This window comes from Drosophila bipectinata, chromosome 2L, assembly GCF_030179905.1.
Source record: "Drosophila bipectinata strain 14024-0381.07 chromosome 2L, DbipHiC1v2, whole genome shotgun sequence".
NCBI lineage: Eukaryota > Metazoa > Arthropoda > Insecta > Diptera > Drosophilidae > Drosophila > Drosophila bipectinata.
In genome coordinates, this window is record NC_091736.1 from 21,069,855 (window position 1) to 21,089,331 (window position 19,477).

Below are 19,477 nucleotides of genomic sequence, written 5' to 3' on the forward strand. Positions count from 1 at the left end.
TTTTCCGCATAACGAGTTGGCATTTCCGCACAGCTGGGGACGGGAGTTGCCATGGTGCCGCAACTCGCCGACAATTAATATACACACAAATTATTCACTGAAAATCGGCACTAGTACGGAAACTAATCAATGGGGAATGTAGTGAATATTTTTGATTTAATTTGACGAAAGACATTGACTCAAATCATTGGCAATTTAGAGTCGGCGTCTAGGGTTTCGGCCGCTCCACAACCCTGGCCACGACGTATACCTTTTATGCGCAAAAAGTGAAGAATCGGAGGAAAACGCAGACGGAAACCCTTGAATTTATCCATGAATCTCATTTTGAAGTTAACCGAAAATAGCATTTTAAGGTGATCGCACCTGAAGCTAGCATAAAACGCAACGTGGCAGTGATTTTTCGACGATGAAAGCACGCAAAAAATAAAAAGAAAACTTCCGCAGACGTCAGCAACGTAGCGAGCCAATAAGAAAAGAGAATAAATAAACGCGGGGCAGATTCAGATGAAATAAAATGAAATTAAAGAATAAATATTAGCACGGGTAGAGTGATATTTGTGGGCGGCAACGTGTGCCGTTGTCATGCATTTTGTCACACAGCAGCGGGCACAAAATCAGCACCACCAGCCGCAGAAGTCCAACCCCTCGTCGAGCTCCTCGCTGGCCTCCGCCTCCTCTTCTTCCATCTCCTCTTGCTCCGGATCGGGATCGGGATCGGGATCTGGATCGGGCTCGGGAGCAGGGTCGTCGCGGTTCGTGGCCCTCCGAAAGTCCGCCAGCCAGGGTGCCCTGCCCAAGTCCTTGGCCACCGCCCAGAGCCTGTTCCTTCGTCCTTCGGCGCAAAGTAAACACAAACGCACTGCCAGCTTGAATGCGGCGCCCATGTGAGTTGACACGCCCCTTTTTCGCCCACCTAGTAACTTAATCCAAAACCCAAAATCGTAAAAGTGTGCACGGATAAAAATAATTTGATTTTTTTTCCAATAAGATTTTTAAAAGAGAAAATTAAGAGTTTGTTTTGATGTTTAATTCTAATTTTATTCTTGAATGTTTAATAATAAGATATTTCTTAATAGTAGGGCCTTTGTTTCTTTAAAAAAAGATCAAGTTTCTTTGGAATATGTAAAATATATATCCCCGTGTAATCTATTAACCTAATAGTTTATCGAGTTAAGTTGTGGTATGGGTTTGCCCGCTGGTTTGCATGTTGTATCCATTGCATGTCGTTCACGCTCCCCTTTGTTCCTTTCAGCTTTGTCTTATCTACCTGCTTGCGACCCAGTCCCTCCGCTCCGCTCCCCGTCCAACTGGAGTGATAGCACCTCCCACGCTTCCTGCACTCTGCTAGCCCCGCTCGGTAGGCGTCTATTGCGCAACAGTTGCTACAGGCTTCCAAGTGTCCTTTAGAATATCGATTTCCTCGGCCCTAAGGAACTGTGAAGGTAAACAAACAATAGAGTTCTTGACTTTGTCTAGGCCTCCAACTAGGTGGTGATATCAGCGCCCAGTCCTATCGCCTTATTGAATGAAGTCGAATGGCCAGATAGCGAATTAATTCACTTTTTGGAGATTCAAAGGGATTTTATCACCTATACTGGGAGCAGTGCTGTCTGCCTTGGAGGAGGAGATAACAATATTCATTAAAGTGAGGCATTCCTCGGCTAATTGTTATGGGTTTCACACTCCCGGGTCATCGCAGGGCACTGGCTAGTTTAACGAACTTCCCAAATGACAAAATAAACAAACAGCCACTAGTGGTAATCTATGCGCCTGGCCCGCGATAATTAGCTTTATTTTGGAGAATAAAGATTAAGAGATTTCCGCAGCTATTCCTGCCCAGGCAGGCACTGTGTTTGTGGGCCAAGTACCTGGCAGGCATCAACCTTGAACCAGTAGGCATCCAGTCTTGGGTGTCTGGGGTAATCCCACTTAATTACACTCTTGCCTCTCGCTTCTTGGCAAATACCCCAATAAAAATTGATCAAGCGTATGCACAGGTCGACCAGAGGGTCCCCTATCTCTTGGTCGGATTTCCCAACCCCGAACGTGGGGACTGGCGCTGCCACTGCCACTGGCACGCTCTCGGCCGGCGGCTGCTCTTGAGTGCAAATCGGAACGTCGAGCTGGGATGACGTGCCCGGCACGAGCTCCCGCGCCTCAAATTCGCATTTTTCTTCGCCATCGCGTGCCTTTAACAGAAACCAAATAAACAAACAAACAACAAATGACAATCGGCAGAAAGAACAAAACGCCATAAGCTGCCATAACTGCGACACAAAACAGGGAAAATTAATTAAATAATTAACAGCCGAGCAGTGTGTGTGTGTGTGGATAGTTCATAAATTAATGACATTTAGCCGAGTCGGGCTAAAAATATAGAATACGTGTTTACGTTTCGTCATCAATTCGAGCGATTGCTGGCTGGCGAATTTCGGTTCTGGCCAGCTCTCCTAGTGGCCAGTGGCCAGATGACATACATTTCGGACCAACAATAACCATCAGAAGAGAAGCAGCTACCAATGCCGAAGGAGGAGGCGAGAAGGCCGCCGCGGAAAACAACAGGCGTGGTGGAACCAAAGAAAGTCAAACGCAAAAAAATGTAATACACCCTTGCCAGTCCACACTATTGATTTTTCTCCGGGCCGAGTGGTCCAAAGCCCTGCCAGAAGTTCGAATGTACATAGTGCCTACACTAATGCAGTAGTTAGTTTTAATGGCCAGTGGCCTTTATATGCCCGGTGGCGAATGCATTCTGTATCCGGTTTCCATGACTAACTAATGGAAAACCCGACGACCTCAAAGGCCAGAGTTCAATTGGGCGGTGGGGCCTGCGCCCCTCCCGGGAACAATACGTACATATCCATCTATTATTCCTCCAGTCGGTGCAACGACAGCTTGCACTCGCTGGAAACAGTAATGGACGGGACACTAATTGCGGGCCTATAACTCGAACACTGCCCACAGATAGCCCTTGCTGTCACAATGCCAAAATTTGCATCATCGGGGTTAGTCATGCAGTGTTGAATCGAAATTCTCCCACAGGTTTCGAGGCCTATTAATAGAATGTGATTGTATCTGGCCCACTTTTCTCGGAAAAGTTCTCCCAAACAAAGGCCGCATCACGTATTATCCGAGCACTGTTATCGCCGGAAGGGTTTCCAAACACATGGAGTCGAGTTTTGAAACAATATTTCTGCCTCTTATCGCCTCGATTATGTACTACAAGTATTTTTTTTAGAGTATATAGTTTATTCATTCAAATGAGCGTTTTTTAATCTCTTCCGAGAGCTGAAAACAAGCAATAAAGGGGGAAAAGCCTTATCGCGGATCACTGACACAACCCCTAACACATGACATAAATTCCACGAACATAGTATAGCCCACACCGGCGGGTTATCTCCGATCTTCCGCGCACTCGAGCCCAGAGTTGCAATTAAAGGCAATGTCACCTAATGGGAGGGAATCATCGCTCAATGGACTCCCATCCCAGGGTGTACTTTTTCGTGAACTTGAATTTGTTGATGGGCCGCCTGGGGGTCGATACCCCATAGATCGCTGCCTGGGATGAGCGGAAATCGCATTCCTCTCCGAGATCTCTGCGCGAGTAAACAGTGGAAAGTTTCCGAGTTATTGGGAAACTAGAAACAGCTTAGTTCGAGGGCGGGGTGCTGGCGCACTGAAAATGCTTAAAAAATCGTTAAAACTAAATGTGTCATCTGAGGCTTTATGGGCATTGCTTAGGTCCGCCGGGCAGTGGGTGCAGGCGTCCCTTAATAAACATGTTTGGGCAAAGCGCCGGAAAACAGATGTTTCGCTGCAAATATTTCGGAGCTTGCTTGCATCATCTGGCTACTGGGATGTGGGTTAGGTGATTAGGCTTAGCCGGCCCGCTGTTTGTGCAAACTCGACCGGGCGGCTGGCTTTATCGGAGCCTGAGGCGGGAGTATCTTATCGGCGTTATCAGCGCTAAACCGAGTCCCCTCCAGAGCACGAACCCGCTCGCGAACTCGTACATGTGTGGTATGTTGGAGTAGAGGAACGACAGTTGTGTGTCACAACACACACACGCCCACTCGGTGGCGGAGAGTAGTGCACAATAGAATTGATTACAATCGTTTAATGGCAATTGGTACACCATTCCGTCGCAGTCCACCGAGGAAAGAGCACGTCTAATTGAAATCATTATTATATTATATTCACTGCGACACCGAGTCCGCGAATCAAATGTTGCGAAGAACGTTGCGGAAATCTCGGAAGCACCGGGTGCTCTGGTATGGCAAGCATGCCCCACTCCCAGTCTCCCCAAACCCATCCGATCCGGTTGTCGCGAACAGTGCCTGTCGTCGGGAAGACACTCGCCGGAAATTACTTCTCAGCGAAACTCCCTCAAAAAAAACAAACACCAATTAGGGCAACCGTGTCTAGTTAATAGGCCCCTCGACAGTGTCGATAGGCCACCTGGTGGGCCGCCTTATCAAGAGTGGTGACTCAGGTGCCGTGGATGGTTCTCTACGGAGGCGTCCCACCCACCATAGAGTTCTAAGCCTAGCTTTGGGTTCAAAGTTGAAAATCTGATTAATCGTTTATGGTTGTGAGTGCTGTTGGAAATGGGGATTTGTGTTTTGTACACTTTTCCAGAAATCTTGGGTTATCGGCCAGAAGTAATTAATTGTTTGGCTGATTGCGAGGTGTACAGACTTCAAGTGGAGCCACCTGATGGAACAGTCTTATCTGAATTAGTCGCAACTAATTTCCTAATAAATTGGTGTAGGTTGGCAAAGAGTTGTCGCAAGTAAATTGTCTAAATTGGCTATTGAAGCTCGTTGTTAGCATTTTCCCTAGAATTCACTTTGAGAATAGCCCTGCACCGCGCAGGAAGCACTTCCTACCATAAAGATATACGTTTTTAATCGCAGAGTACAAGTTCCAAGGCTCATCAGAAGAAGTGCAGGGTATTATACAGCCCAGAGTATGATTCGAAAATTAAATGGTTTTAATTAAAAGTAGGATATACCCTTTCAATCCTCCCATCTGTCCCCCCCATTCTATTTGTTTGCTTTGTCGTCTTGGGCATGCATTTTCATTTAGCATTTGTACTTTTGATTTGTTTATATATGCATTTTATTGTAGGATTAAAGATATTGATAAACCCGACCCAACAACATCAAGTGTTATCCTAACCGCTGCGACGGCCGAAAGTCCGAGCGGCAGTAAGCCCCCCGCCAATGCCAACATGATACCCGAGACCACCCAGCCCGATCAGCTCCAGTCACAGACCCAGTCACAGTCACAGTCGCAGCCACAGCCGCAATCCCAGACACAGTCACAGCTCCAGGACAACCCGCTGGAAACTGCGCCGAATCCCCAGCAGCAATCGCAGCCGGAGGAGAAGGAGCAGCAGGCGGACGCCAAGTCCGATGAGAGCAGTGCTGGCGACAGGTAGGTGGAAGAAGGTGAACACTGCTCCGGAAACTCTCAAGCCAGGCCTTGGCGGAATTCCGTAAGAGAATCCATTACAGTTTCCAAATTTGCATGCCTAGTTCAAGAGTTCTTCCAATATAACCCACGTAGTCGTAGCCCAGAGCACCCCAGGTCGTCCACTAATTGCTAATGCCCGTGTGTCTTTGCAGGCGCGACTCCATCACTGAGGAGATCACGATTACGACCACCACCACCACCAGTACTCTGAGCACCAAGCTACTGACCATCCAGGAGGCCGCCGGCAGCCTCGAGCAGAGCAGCCTCTCCAAATCGTCGTCCTCCAAACAGATCGCTTCCACGACAGCCCCAACAGGTGGATCGCCGCCCAGCAGTGCTCGTCTCTCGCCAAAGCCGCGGCATGACTCCTGCGGAAGCAGTCCTGGCCTAGGGCAGGCTGCCACCTCCACGAGTCCCTGCGCCACTTCCAGTCCCCTGAACGGCTCCTCCCAGGGCGCCACGCCCAGCATAAATATCGTGTCCAGCGACTCGAGCCGGGATCAGCCCCTCCAATCGCAGAGCGTAGACTCGAACGGGTTCACCGCCCCGGTCGGAAGCCTCACGGACAGCCCCTGCAGCCGCAAGAGCTCCACCAGCTCCAAGGGGAAGGCGAGCCAGCCCAAGTTGTCCACCTCCAGCAGCGGACGTGATGAGGTGAGTGGGGTTGCTGGTTTATTGCCCGGCCAAGCTGTTTATGATGTCGAGTTATCAGACAAAGTGGAGGTCTCTGTTACGCATTTAGCAAAAATCACTAGTATCCGTGAATAAACAGAATTGAAGGAAGCCAACTTATAAATAAAAATCGAATTGGAATTTGCTCATCCAACATAATTTTAGTGGCAGTTGTGAAATAAAAAGGTAAACAGAAAGAATTTGCAAACGGGAATGACTGGAGGCTTCTGGGTTTTATCTTCTAGGCTTCTAGGTTTAGAAATGACAAACTCTGATCGAATTTCGTTGCCACTGGGTACTATTACTTTATACACTTTAAACACAAATTTGTATCTTTACTTCAACCTATTAGGAGTTTATCTACAACTTGCTTAGACAACATCACTGAGCTTCAGATACAATTGATATTCTTTAAACTTCAAATGGATTTCTAATCTAACCAATGTATTTACAATAACAGATATCTGGGATCGGACATCGGAGCTTACATTTTATATTTTTATCTGTTTGAAGCCTTGTTTTTAATTTATCCAAAGTATTATTCAAATATTTCAAATTTAAACATCAAAAAGTAGCTAAATATGTGAAGAAATAATATGCAAAAAATCATAGAAAAAATTATATTATAGGAAGAAATATGACTACATCACCAACATTAACCACCCATTAATATTAGACTTTAAACTTAAAGTACCAAACAAGCAATCCTAAAAATGGGGATCAGACAATGTCAAGAATATGGAAGATTGAAAGAAAATGATTTCTTTTATATTTAAGGTCCAATTCAATAAGCGCTAAAAAGAAATCATTTTCTTTCCAATAAAGTTCGGAAGTCTGTCGTAAATCTCTTTACTTTTTTTATTTTTTAAATTTCGTGCAGTAGCTTTTTTAAAAAGTGTACTTTTTTTATCTTTATAAATCCTTCTACAAATTTTGCCGGACCGTATCTTATGGTATGTTATTTTTAAGACCTTAAAGCAATTTTTAAGAGAAAAGGGATTTTTCAATTTTTTTTATATGGTACTCAGATGTCCCCCCTTAAAATTTGCTCGATTTATAGAAACACAATTTCCCAAAAAATGGGGTTTCGAGAAAAACGCGTTTAAAGCTTTATGTACAGCAGGATATACACTGCCGGATTCTATCTTTTGGTGTATAATTTTTAATACCCTTTTTCGAATATCATAATTCTTTTTTTTAATTTTCCAAATATTACATCAATTTTCCCTGTTAAGTAAAGCGGCCTGTAATGGGTTAAAGAAATTAGAGACGAATTCTGCTAATAAGAATGACTTTATACTTGTAGTGTTAATAGGTATATAGAAGAATATATATGTACCTATGTATGTATGTAGTATATACTCTTGCCTACAATTGGGCCATTTTTGTTATCAAAATGCCAAACCCAAGTTGTTTTTAAATATAGAAACATATGCTTACATTACAGTCTCAATATTCAACGGTTTAATTATGGAAGAATTCATTTTTTAGGGCGTATGTAGAAAAGTAAATATGTATATAGTATGTACATATGTATATGAAACATGAAACCCAGCATATCGCATAATGTTGATATTCCCAGAAACAGGGCTAGTCCATAGACTATTCGTGTTTATTATTTTAAAAATGTATCCAAAGCTTGAAAGCTTCCATGATTTTGATGGAGGTAACCATTAACACAAACACACGCCCAAAAAAGGTGTGAAGCAGCCGAGGCAGTCTTCGAAAGAAAATAAATAAACCCGGACGGGCGGGCGATCGGTCGATCAGACGATGGGGCAGACCGCAACGGATAGAGAGATTTATGGATAGATAGATATATAGACAGATAGATACTCAGTTTGGCAGACAGACGTGCGGTATGGAGATTAATAACCACCCATTGACCATTTGCCAAATCTAATCGCTGCGCGGGGCGATAAGGAGCATATGCTGAGAGTGCCCCTTGGGCCAGCTGATTAGGAGTACCCTCCGGCGGTGGTGCCCTTATCAGTGGCCGCAACAAACTTGCAAAGCTCGCCCTGAATCGACACGATTGTTTTTTTTCGGGGACCTGAGCTTTTCCCGCTCATTGATAACGCTCCGTTGACGTTGGTAGTGCTGGCAATAGAGAATTAGAATTCAATAAGCGACGGAGCGTCTCAAAGAGCAAGCAGCAAAAAAAAGAAACAGAAAAATATTAATTCCGAGCGTTGCAGCGAATTGTGTGTAAATAATTGGGGGTCGTAAACAGCGGCAGGCGAGTGGTGTGATAAGAAGTTAAGGCCAAACACCTGGCCGAAGAGTAGTTTCCTACGAAGCTCCGTGAATCACCCTGATCAGAAGAGTTAACAAATTGCTGGGCGCTGTTGCGAGCAGGTGGCCAAAAAGCAGAAGATATCAACGTTAGTTGCTAAAATGTTTGTTCACGCCACCACAGTCTGCTATCGATGGATATCCTCATGGTGTTTGATCAGCTCTCCCTCTCGCTTGTCTCCCAGCAGGACATCTCCCAGCACCGGCTGAGCGACCTCACCCCGCACGAGCTGAGCCTTCTCCGCGTGGACAGGGAGCAGCAGGTGACCAGCAGCAGCTCCACCTCCAACGAGAAGCCGGCCAAGCCCTCCCGGCTCTCGGAGCGGGCCAAGAAGAAGTCCTGGTACAACGTCATCTACCCCAACTACAAGTCGCGTGCCGAGGACTTTAAGAAGCTCTTCAAGGACGTGCCCAACGATGAGCGTCTGATTGTGGGTGAGTCTGCGGGCATCAACCATGATTAGAAGAACGGACTTGGCTTGGTACTGACTAATTCGAGTGATTGTTTTGGTTTAGTAGCTCTTTCATAAGCTTCCCATTAGATAAGTCTTATTTAAAAAAAAAAATGATTTGGTTTCAATATCTAGACTTCATTAATTCAAGACCCTAATGCCTTGTTATGCAACATTTGATAGGAAACGTTTATTCATATCCCGAGTTATGATAAATGGGAATGCCATTTAAGAATTCAGTCAAGACCCGAGCATTAATGAGCAACACATTAAAGCGAGTATAGCTATGAATGGTTTTATAAAAAAATACCGAGTCTTTTAAGAAGTGTGGGCTCATTAAAGTGTTCACTTTTATGGATCACGTATTCTATTCCTAAAAGAATTCACATTAAATAATTATACAATATTATTAATTAAAACATTTCTTTTTAGATTATTCGTGTGCCCTGCAGCGTGATATTCTAGTTCAGGGACGATTGTACGTATCACAGAACTACGTCTGCTTCCACGCCAACATCTTCTCCTGGGAGACCTTCCTGAGCATCAAGTGGAAGGATGTAACGGCCATTACCAAGGAGAAGACGGCCTTGGTGATACCCAATGCCATTTCGATAGCCAGCGGCAAGGACAAGTACTTCTTTGCCACGTTCACGTCGCGCGACAAGAGCTTCTTGATGCTCTTCCGTGTCTGGCAGAACACGCTGATGAACAAGCAGTTCTCGCCACAGGAGATTTGGAAGTACGTGCATAGCTCCTACGGCGAGGAGCTGGGCCTAACCACCGACGACGAGGACTACATCGATCCCACGCTGGACAACGGCAACGAGACGGACTTTGACTTCCAGACGGCCATCGACGACGACAGTCAGTCGCAGCGCCAGTCGCAACAGTCGAACCAGTCCAACCAGTCCAATCCCCAGCTGCCCCAGAGCGGCAACAGCAGCGCCAGCAGCGGCGGCGGTGCCAGCCGGGCCTCAGCCCCCCGCAAGTCAAAGACGAAATACTTCTTCAACTCGTCCAAGTCCTCGGCCAACGCCTCGGCCAGCGGTTCGGACAACAACAAGACCAGGGAGAGTTCGCGCAAACTCAACAAGAAGATGAAGCAGAACGCCAAAGAGTTGACGCTCAGCTCCGTGAAGCCGGCGGAGCAATCGGTCAGTGTTACCATGACCCAGGTGCCCGTAGCCAGCAGCAGCAGCACTGCCGGCTCCACTACGAACACATCCACCTCCTCCACAGTCGCCAACCATTCCGGTTCCGGGACCTTGACTGGTTCAGGATCAGGTTCTGGCCCAGTAGCTCCAAGCGGCACCGATAAGAAGAGCGCTGAGAAGAAAATCAGCACGGCTTCTAGTTCAGGCGCAGCAGCTGCAGCAGCGGCCGTGGCGGCTTCGGATGGCACCTCAGGTTGTCCTGCGACGGAGTCTAAGCTGGAGACCAAACGCAAGCTGAGCAAGAATCACAAGACCGCCGACGAGGCCGTGCCCACAGATGTGTCCGACTCGTCCGACTCCGAAGCGAACAATGTGCCGTAAGTCTTCCCAACTTAATACTTGAAAGGTTCACCTCCTAATGAGTTGCCGTATCCCCACCTAGATTTGTGCCCACCACAGAATGCACTTCCACGCACGAGGGTCGCCAGATTGTGCACACCATCCTGCCCATCAACGTGGACACTCTGTTTAACATGCTCTTCAGTAAATCCAAATTCCTGACGGACTTCCACGCCTCGCGCAAGTCCACAGACCTTATAATGGGCGAGTGGTCCAGGAATGAGGAAGGCCTGAACGTACGAACCGTAAACGTCACCGTGCAGTTGGCCGCCTCCGTGGGTCCCAAGTCCTCAAAGGTAATAGCGACACCCAATAATGTGTCATGTGCGAGTTGCTCATTGATTCCCTCCATAGGTGACTGAGTACCAGACCATGCGGGAGTGCAGCAAGCCCGGGGAACTGTATTCCATAGACGTAAATAGTGTAAACGCAGGCATTCCATATGCGGACAGTTTCAGCGTACTCATCCACTTCTGCCTCGCCAGGTGAGTCATTCAGCTCGTATTGGGGGGAAACCATGGACGAGTCCATGCGGAAACTATACCCACTTATCGGCGGTGATGCAATAGTTGAATGACTCTAAAATCTAATCATTACATTGTCGTTTTCGTGGTAGGACGGTCGATGATCACACGATGCTGTCGGTACACACCCAGATCAAGTACAAGAAGTCGATTTGGGGCGTTGTCAAGGGATTCATCGAGAAGAACACTTGGGCGGGTCTGGAGGACTTCTTCGGCTCCCAGCTGCACGCGCTCCAGAGCGAAACGTGCATTCCGCCCGCCAAGGGCAAGGGACGGCGTCCGCGGAGGGGTAAGCATTTAGTTTTAGGCCACAACAACCAACTGACAACAGTGCAACAACCACAACAACAAGAACAACAATCACAACCAATACTACAGCAACAATGCAAAGCAATTCTTCCGTAATTTTGTAATGAAATTTCCATATTCGATACTAAATTTGATCTGAATGCGAATTCGATTCAACACTGCCAATGCCAATTGCCATTGCTTCTTCTAACCACACAAACGCACGCATGACCACATCAACATCAACATCAACAACATCAGTCGATACCATTGAATATGCTAACAACCAAGCCACAACCTGCTACAACCAACATACATCACAGGCATGAATCCCCCTTCTGCGACATCAACATCCTCATCGGCGAAAACAGCCACTGCCACGACCACCACCACTGCAGCTGTGGCCACCACGACGAGTACGGACAATGACAGCATTCACGAGGCGCCACATCATCTGTCACCCAGTCTGCTGTTCACCCAGCCCCACCAGCAGCACCAGCACCAGCACCTGCACATGCATCACCACCACCACCATCACCACGGTGGCCAGCAGCATCATCACCATCATCATCAACAGCACGGCCACTTCGATGCCAGGCCCTCCCATCATCATCAACCGCTTTCCAATCACCATTACCCTCATCATCAGCATCCCCATTGGCATCATCGTAAGACAATAACTCATTCGAGCCGAGGTACAGCTTTGAACAGATTGTGTAACCCAGAAATTGCCACAGTAGATGGGGTAGAATCAGCTTTGTATTAACCCTATAGACTTAGCCTTATGTATTAGAGATAGACCTATGGGGTTTGTTGTAGTTTTCATACAAATTCAATCAGAAAAGTGTTTTCAGTTTTTGTAAAATATTTAAATTGAGAAAACTTTGTTAAAATTTGGCAGAGAGACTTTGTAAGCGGTGCCAACTTATCAGTTAATGGATTGAGGTGGTAGGTTAGTTGGCTTCTTATCAAGCACGCGCTGGGTTCCACATATTTATTTTATTTTGAGGGATATTGTTTAACAAAATATACTACATAGTCGGTTCAGCCTTTGTTTAAATGGTTTATGAAACCAAGACCCAATCCGATTTTGGGTCAAGGAATAAGTAGTTCATTTGAGGCACAAATAAGCTAATTCTTTTATAGTGAATTAGAGAGAAGAGCTTATAGACAAAGTATTTAATATTTAAAAGAGATTCATTTTCTAAACCTCATTAAAGACTGACAACTTTGGCATAAGTCACAATTAACTAGCTCTTCCTCCCGAACTCATATATTTTTGATATGTCCCACTTCTTTTTTTATTCTACGAACTTTTCCAACTTGTAATGCTTACTTTTTCCGCCTAATCAAGCTTCGATAAGATTCCGTTTATTTTCCTTCCAAGTTCGACCCCTTGTGGCAATTCTTACCCTCATAAAACATGAACAGTTTGCTTTGTTATTGCAGTTTAAGTTATTTCGTAGCTATCGATTTTTTGTTGTACTCTTAATGTTGTGATTATGTTGCCAGCACCTCCGACTCTCGCTTATGTTTGATTTGATTTTTCCGTTCGAGTAATTTGATTTCTAACCGTGCCATTGCCACTCTCTCCTCCTCGACGCTCGTCCCCGTATTTTCGCAGGAACCGCCACACAAATACGCCCCCTGGAGGAAGCAGGCGGCACGGCACAGCCGGGCATCGCCGGCTTGCCCGGCGACACCCTAGACACCCAGCCGCTTGTCGCCGGGGCTGCAGTCGGCGCCGCTCCCGGTCACCCGCTGCTGCTCGAGGGCGGCAAGCAGCCCCATCTCCACCAGCAGCAGTCGCACCAACACCTCCACCTACAGCAGCACCACAAGCAGCAGCAGCAGTTGCACCCGGGCGGCGACGACGGCCAGCCGCTGGCGATGGGTCACGGGCAGGGTCACAGACTCGGTTTCAGACACAGGGGCTTGTCGTTGTTGGTTATTCTGTTGCTGTGCTTGATGCTGGCATTAAATGTGATATTATTACTTAAGCTCTGGAAGCTGGAGGAACGGATTGACGTGGATCTCAGTCGGCGGGCGCGACTGCCCAACTTGGCGGCCTTAAAGTGAGTTGAAAAACGTTTTCCTAGCCCTAGTCTTAACAATAAGGTCTCTGCTTAGAGCCCTGGGAGTGGTGAGACCTAAACGCTATTCCTCAAATAAAGGATTGGTGCTTTGTTCTAGGGCGCACCACATGGTCGTGTAGATATGGGCTGACTACGCAACCAATAGTTGATTGATTAGAGCAGACGATAGTGCTCCTCATTTATTTCGCTTTATATCGAATTTGGTTCATTAATGATCATTATTTTTTAGGGACCTACCTAACACAAACCAGGAATGGCTGGAGCTGCTGCGCGATCAGGAAATCGCACACGAAGCCGAGCTAGATAAGTGGCAGCAGGTGCTCCAGACTGCCATTGAGTTGCTGAAAAAGGTGAGCAATGTGTGCGAAAAGATCTACAACGACGGCAAGCTGCGTCAGCGGATCGAGTCGATGTCTATGCCGGCGCACAGTGAATTCTAAGCGTCTCATTAGGCCGTGAATAACACCAGTGCAACACACACACTAGCAACAGAAATCAGCCAGCGACAGCTAATTGCAACTTTACACTCATAACCATACACTCATGTATACTTGCAGTGCGTTTCAAAAATGTAAGGCATTTTGAAGTACACTTGCAGTTTTCTGCGGCAGCTAATCGACACAATAGTTTGTTTATTAAAAAGGAAAGCTTTTCAGGAATGTCTGTACTTCAAAATGCCCTAAAGCCAGGAAATGCAGTGTTCTAGCGGACATTTGTTACTGATCTCTTAGTTAGCAATACACAAGCCCGAAACTGTTGCATGTTCTTCTTCCTCTGTTCAAGAAATGATTTCTCCGCTGATCAGAATTGAATCGTGTTTGAAACCAAGAAGGACCTATCCCAACCGGAGAAATCATTTCTTTAGCCATAAGTTCAATGCAAAAACTCATTTCGATGTATACTAAAAATTAAAACAAGAACTGTATTGATGTTCAAGCTAAATTCAAAAGTTCAGATAGTGGAAAGAGAAACAAAACTTTGAGGCCCCACACAAACTCACAGTCACAATCCCTAATTTTTGTAAGTAAACTTTTATATTCTAAGATACTCTGTATATCTTCCCAATCGCACTTGACGTGACTAACCCCTCTTATTTCCGATCTAACCAAGAGGTATTGGATTTGCCTGTTAAACTCTATGTTTTATGAATTGATTCTGTGTTGCATAGACTCACCCAAACACCTTTTGTTTTTTCAGACTGAAAGAACTTTGGCTGAAATGATTGTACGCTAAGCAACTAATTAAATTGAGTTCTAAATTATGCAACTAGCATTAATCCAATCCAATTGTCTTCGACACAAGCACGCGAAATACGCAGAGCACAGCCCTTGGCGACGTGCAAAGCCACCAAAAATACCAAGAAAATCTGAAATTGAATTTAAAATTCAACTAAAATTTAGTCACAACCTACTGTGTAAGAAGAAGTTAAGGAAAGAAACCAACTGTCATTTTGAAACATTTACGATTACGTTGTAGTTTAAGAGAAGCAAGTGTAATTTAGCTCGTAGGTAGCTGCATTTTAGTTAGATTAGAGCAATTGTATGTTTTTAGTCGCGGCATTTATGTACGTGTAGCACCCGTTTGCTTGACTTTGATTTAGACTCAAGTTTCTACGAATTCCTCAAGTATTTCATATCTCACAGCATACCAAAAATCGTAGCGAATCAAGGAGCGAGCGCCCTGAATTTTTGTTTTAGAAAATTCATCTACACGTCGAGAGTCGAGTGAGCGCAAAGCTGGCCAACCGAAGCCCAATAAATATTATAATGTAACCTGTAGTGGCCACTGTTTGGCCAGAGAGAATTTGATAAAGCCGTTTATACAAACTGTTTATTGTGTACGATATTTTTGTAAACCAGCCGAAACACTTGTGAGCAATGTTTTTGTTCTTTTGTGAACCTCCTTCTAAGTCTACTCCCAACCCTATCTTGGCGCCCCTATACAGTCGACACAAAACGATTTAAACATTTAAGCTTCCGGGCCAGATGAAAACCAATAATTGCAAACTCTGTATACACTATATATATGTTGCAATATACCCATATATATAGCCAAGTATTGTTAGTCGGTAGTAGTTGCATTTTAAACCCATAAAAGAAACGAAATTAAAGCTATTTAAAGCAGCAACTCGTGCAAGTTTCGAATGTGAAGCGTATTAAAAGGAATATTTAGGCAAGTAGTTAAGGTCCTGCATGTTGGCTAACCCAGAAACAGTCAAATTTGAGCCGCAATGAGTGGGCTTGCAATTTGTGTCACAACCTAGACTTGTAAGAAACCGAATGTTACGTCGCAGCAAAGAAAATTCTAATTTATTATAAAACCGAATAAAGAAAAACTGTGTTTAATTGACCTCTCTAGTTGCCATCTTTCTCCCCCAGTTGGAACAAACGGTGGTATTTTATATTTATTTTGGAAGCAAAAGCAGTTGTAACTAATCGATTTTAAAATACGCTAGTTCTGAAATAAACGTACAATTTAAGAATGCTTAGTCCCACTTGAAAAGGACCCGGGTCAATGCCACGTGAAAGCGTTGGAAATGTTAAACGTAATGAAGTCTGGCCGTCTGGAAGGTATAGGAGCTTATTAGATCAAATCTAATTTTTGCTGAATTCTGGACTGGTTTCTCGTGCAATCCTAATCAACTGAGACTTTTAAATCCTCCAGCGACCGGTGGGGGGTGGTGAAAAAACTTGGACATTTGGGACACTGGATTCAAGAACCTGTTTAAGAGTGTTTTTGGGTGACGACTTTGGAGTCCTTAGAATTTTCCGAGGCGAGCTAGTGCCTTTTGTAGGTCTCTCCGCCTTCCGGGGAGACAAGGGCAACCTTTTGGCCCCGTCCGGCATGACATTGCTTTTATTCTTCTTATTCTTGCGCCGGGAGCTGGCCTGCTGCTTCGACTTGGAACTGGTCTTCTTGACCATCCTTGGCGAAATACAAGATTGCGGGCTTCCCTGGGACATCCGCTCCACTAGTTGGGTTATCACCTCTCTCTTGCCCGGCTGCTGCACCTTGACGGACAGCTGCTTCTTGGTCAAATGGGAAGCGGTGATCGTGTTGGGCGGCAGCGTGATCCCCGATCTGGGGGTTTCACAGTAAGGCGACGAGACCTTCATCGGACCCAACTTGCCCTTGGTCACTTTCGGCATCCCTGGGAACTTCTTTGCCTCCGCCACGGCAGCCTTCTCTTCCATCATCTTACGCAACCCAAGAGCTCCGCGGTACATGGCCTTCTTTTGGTTCTCTCGGATCGCGGCCCGCTGGCGGTCCATCATCATGTCGTAGATGGACAATATGGGTGTATTTTTCAAAACTGATTCCATTTTTTGTGAATAAATATCAGAAACTTAGCAAAGCTTTTGAAATATATGTGCTATCTATTGTGTTACCGAAATGAAAATGAAAACTACTCAGTAAAAATAAAATGTCAACGGTTTTGAATTTTTTTCACGCCTACTTCAATCTTTAACTGCCTGATATTCCTCAGTACTTTTCAACGATACTATGACTCTCTATGTATATGCTCAAAACTCAAACGCTGTTTTAATAATAAGTTTTATAAGTCATGACTCATAAGTTTTCATACATGATTAAAAATTATCTTTTTGGCTTGCTGGAAAATGAAGAAAACCATCGGCAGATAAATTGTTACTATGACTAATCAAGGATTCTCAACGCGTGTGTTGCTGAACACTACCCTTCACAAAAAAAAAATGAAACAAATTTTGAGTCGATGAACAGCTATAAGGGCTCTTTAAAAAATTAGCTACAAAGCCATTCTTTTTCTATAAAGAAGAAACGATCCATTTTAAATAAAAATGCTAGGGCTCGACTCAAGTTTGCACGAGAGAATTAAAACTCGAGCATAGATGAGCGGAAACTCTTGATTCGCTTCTTCGAATCCAAATTCACCCGGACGGAAAAGACTAATGGTAAGGGATGGCGCAGACCAGAAGAAAGACTTTATAAATGAAATGTAAAAACTTAATAAATTATATTGAATGCTTTGGGGGTGTTGTAACAGGTGAAAAGTAGTAAAATTAATTAATATAAATGACATAATGTGTAAATAACACTATTTAAACATTCTTGAGATGGATCTGCAAGATTTTATAAACTGACTCTTTGTTTTTTGATAGTGATCAAATTATATTGTATAAGTTACAACTTTTAGAATTAAAAACAGTTATGCAGTTTTGTTACAAATTGAATACATAATCTTGGACAATCAGGATGTTACCATTCACTCTTGCGTTTGTTGGTTTAGGCCCTAAACTTTAGGGCATTTAACTGGTACTTCATTTTTCTTCCCACTGTATTTGTTTATTCAAAAACCTTGAGCGTTGGAAAATCTGCCAAAAATTTCGCATATTGTGAAGAAAATATTTTCATCATTCTGCCTGTTTTTGAATTCTCACAGTAAAGATATCGGCCCCCGGCTTTGCCCACTCCTAGAATAGAATGGTATTTGGTAGGCAAAAATTATATCTTTGACAAAAGCTAGTACCAGCAAGCACATAATAGAACATTTTGCAATATGAACCTAAATATAAGATTTGCATTTGAATCCGATCAAGAAGAATTTGTTGTAAGTTATTCCGAATATAAAAAAGTCTGGAACCTTCGCTCTGTTAAGTTAAGGCTCCCAATAATATTCTTATGTCAGGACTACTATTCTTTGACTTTATTCTTCTTTAAAGTTAGTCTTCTTAAATCTTTTCTATTGTGATTTATGTTGAATTTCCTATTACTAAAAACAGTACCTTTTGCACAATTTAAACTGTGTTTCTATAAAATTTTAATGTAAAATACCAAAGAGACACCAATAACGTTAAATGTAGGGCATACTTTCCGGCGGGTGCAAAAAAAGTTTTCGGCTAATCAATTTTACAGTGAAAACTTTTAATATTATCATAGTTATTTGGAGTTATAAAAAAGATATATTAAATTTATAAAAATAGGTTTTAATTTTATTGGCATAAACATTGGATTATTACTTTTTTTGTTTGAATTCTTATCGAAATAAAACTGAAAAGCAATTCTTATTGCCTTGCTTTATTTCCCAACTCGTCCAAGTTCAAAAGCCCAAAAGAAATTCGCGTCAAAGTGACTACGATCCCCGACCCGACTTTTGTGTCGCTTCTTTTGTTGCATTACAGTCCCCTCCACTTGGACTGTATCAACAAATGCAAACCTGACTGCCTGATAAGAGTTCAAGTTCATTAAACCTAATAAAAATCAGGAACAATTTCGTGAATACTTACATTCAGAGTCACCTGAATGAGGATAAAAAGTATAACGAAACGGGACTCATATAAAGCGTATTTTAACGAGGATTTTAGGAGTCAAAATAATAAAATTGGGATAAAGGTATGTATTTCACAATTAGATTATTCCTCTATTCTGAAATAAAATTCTTTTAATTTGCTTAAAAATATATATAAACTGCTTGCTCGTTTTGAAAATAAAACTAAATATAATAAAATGTCAGAAACGTAAAAAATGAAAAAGTACGAAAATTGGCATCGCAACAAATTATTCACATTCTCGGCAATTTGCTTAATAAAATTTTTCTAGAAACTCAATATTTGTTGTGCACGCATACACCGAAAAAAACTACGCACTCGGCGCACGCACCGCCAAAAACATGAGGAGTGAACAACAAAAAGAAAGAAAGAAAGAAAATAAGAATCTTATCAGCAGAAAAAAAACCAAAAACAAAGTACAGTAAACACCTAAAACTCAGTTAAGGCAAAAACAAAAAGAAAGCTGGCGTGAAACAACACTATGTTATTTTTCAAGGTTAAGAGCAAGTGCGTGTGCGTGAGGTTTTTTTCCCCATGTGTGAGTGAGTCTCGCACATTTTGCACATAGTGCGTATAAATAAAAACAACAAAAGCACCAAGACAGCAACAGAAAAAAAATAATTTTTTATGGAGAGGCCGAGCTACGCACTGAAAATTAAAAAAGAGCCAAGACTGCAACAACAAAGTTAACGGGAAAGAACTGTGGCCGCCTGGCGACTTTTTTATGGCAACATAATAAACTTAATAATTTCACTGGGCTCTTGGGCAAAAGGAGAACGGCACGGCCCGGCCTAAAACTGAGAAATCATCATT

At 43.8% G+C, this 19,477-nt stretch overlaps 2 protein-coding genes across 17 annotated transcripts; one reads left to right on the forward strand and one right to left on the reverse strand.

Annotated features, from left to right (window-relative positions):
* Window positions 1-105: 105 nt before the first annotated feature.
* GramD1B (GRAM domain containing 1B) lies at window positions 106-15,707 on the forward strand. Of its 16 annotated transcripts, none has more exons than XM_043213682.2 (12): window positions 106-884; window positions 5,131-5,439; window positions 5,631-6,132; window positions 8,607-8,880; window positions 9,330-10,428; window positions 10,494-10,746; window positions 10,805-10,935; window positions 11,067-11,263; window positions 11,586-11,957; window positions 12,887-13,337; window positions 13,588-13,708; window positions 14,556-15,707. In XM_043213682.2, exons 1-12 carry the CDS (start codon window positions 583-585, stop codon window positions 14,589-14,591), a joined length of 4,047 nt encoding a protein of 1,348 aa, XP_043069617.1. In that variant the 5' UTR covers window positions 106-582; the 3' UTR covers window positions 14,592-15,707. The 16 variants fall into 16 exon arrangements, 15 of the variants coding, with proteins under 15 accessions (XP_043069617.1, XP_017099809.2, XP_017099800.2 ...); XR_001773414.3 differs by having other exon boundaries at window positions 107-884; window positions 13,588-14,378; XM_017244311.3 differs by having other exon boundaries at window positions 107-884; window positions 13,588-15,707.
* Window positions 15,708-15,742: 35 nt separating this feature from the next.
* On the reverse strand, window positions 15,743-16,771 carry LOC108127213 (uncharacterized). Its single transcript, XM_017244136.3, has one exon. The coding sequence runs from the start codon at window positions 16,679-16,681 to the stop codon at window positions 16,010-16,012; it is 672 nt and encodes a 223-aa protein (XP_017099625.2). The 5' UTR covers window positions 16,682-16,771; the 3' UTR covers window positions 15,743-16,009.
* Window positions 16,772-19,477: the final 2,706 nt, after the last annotated feature.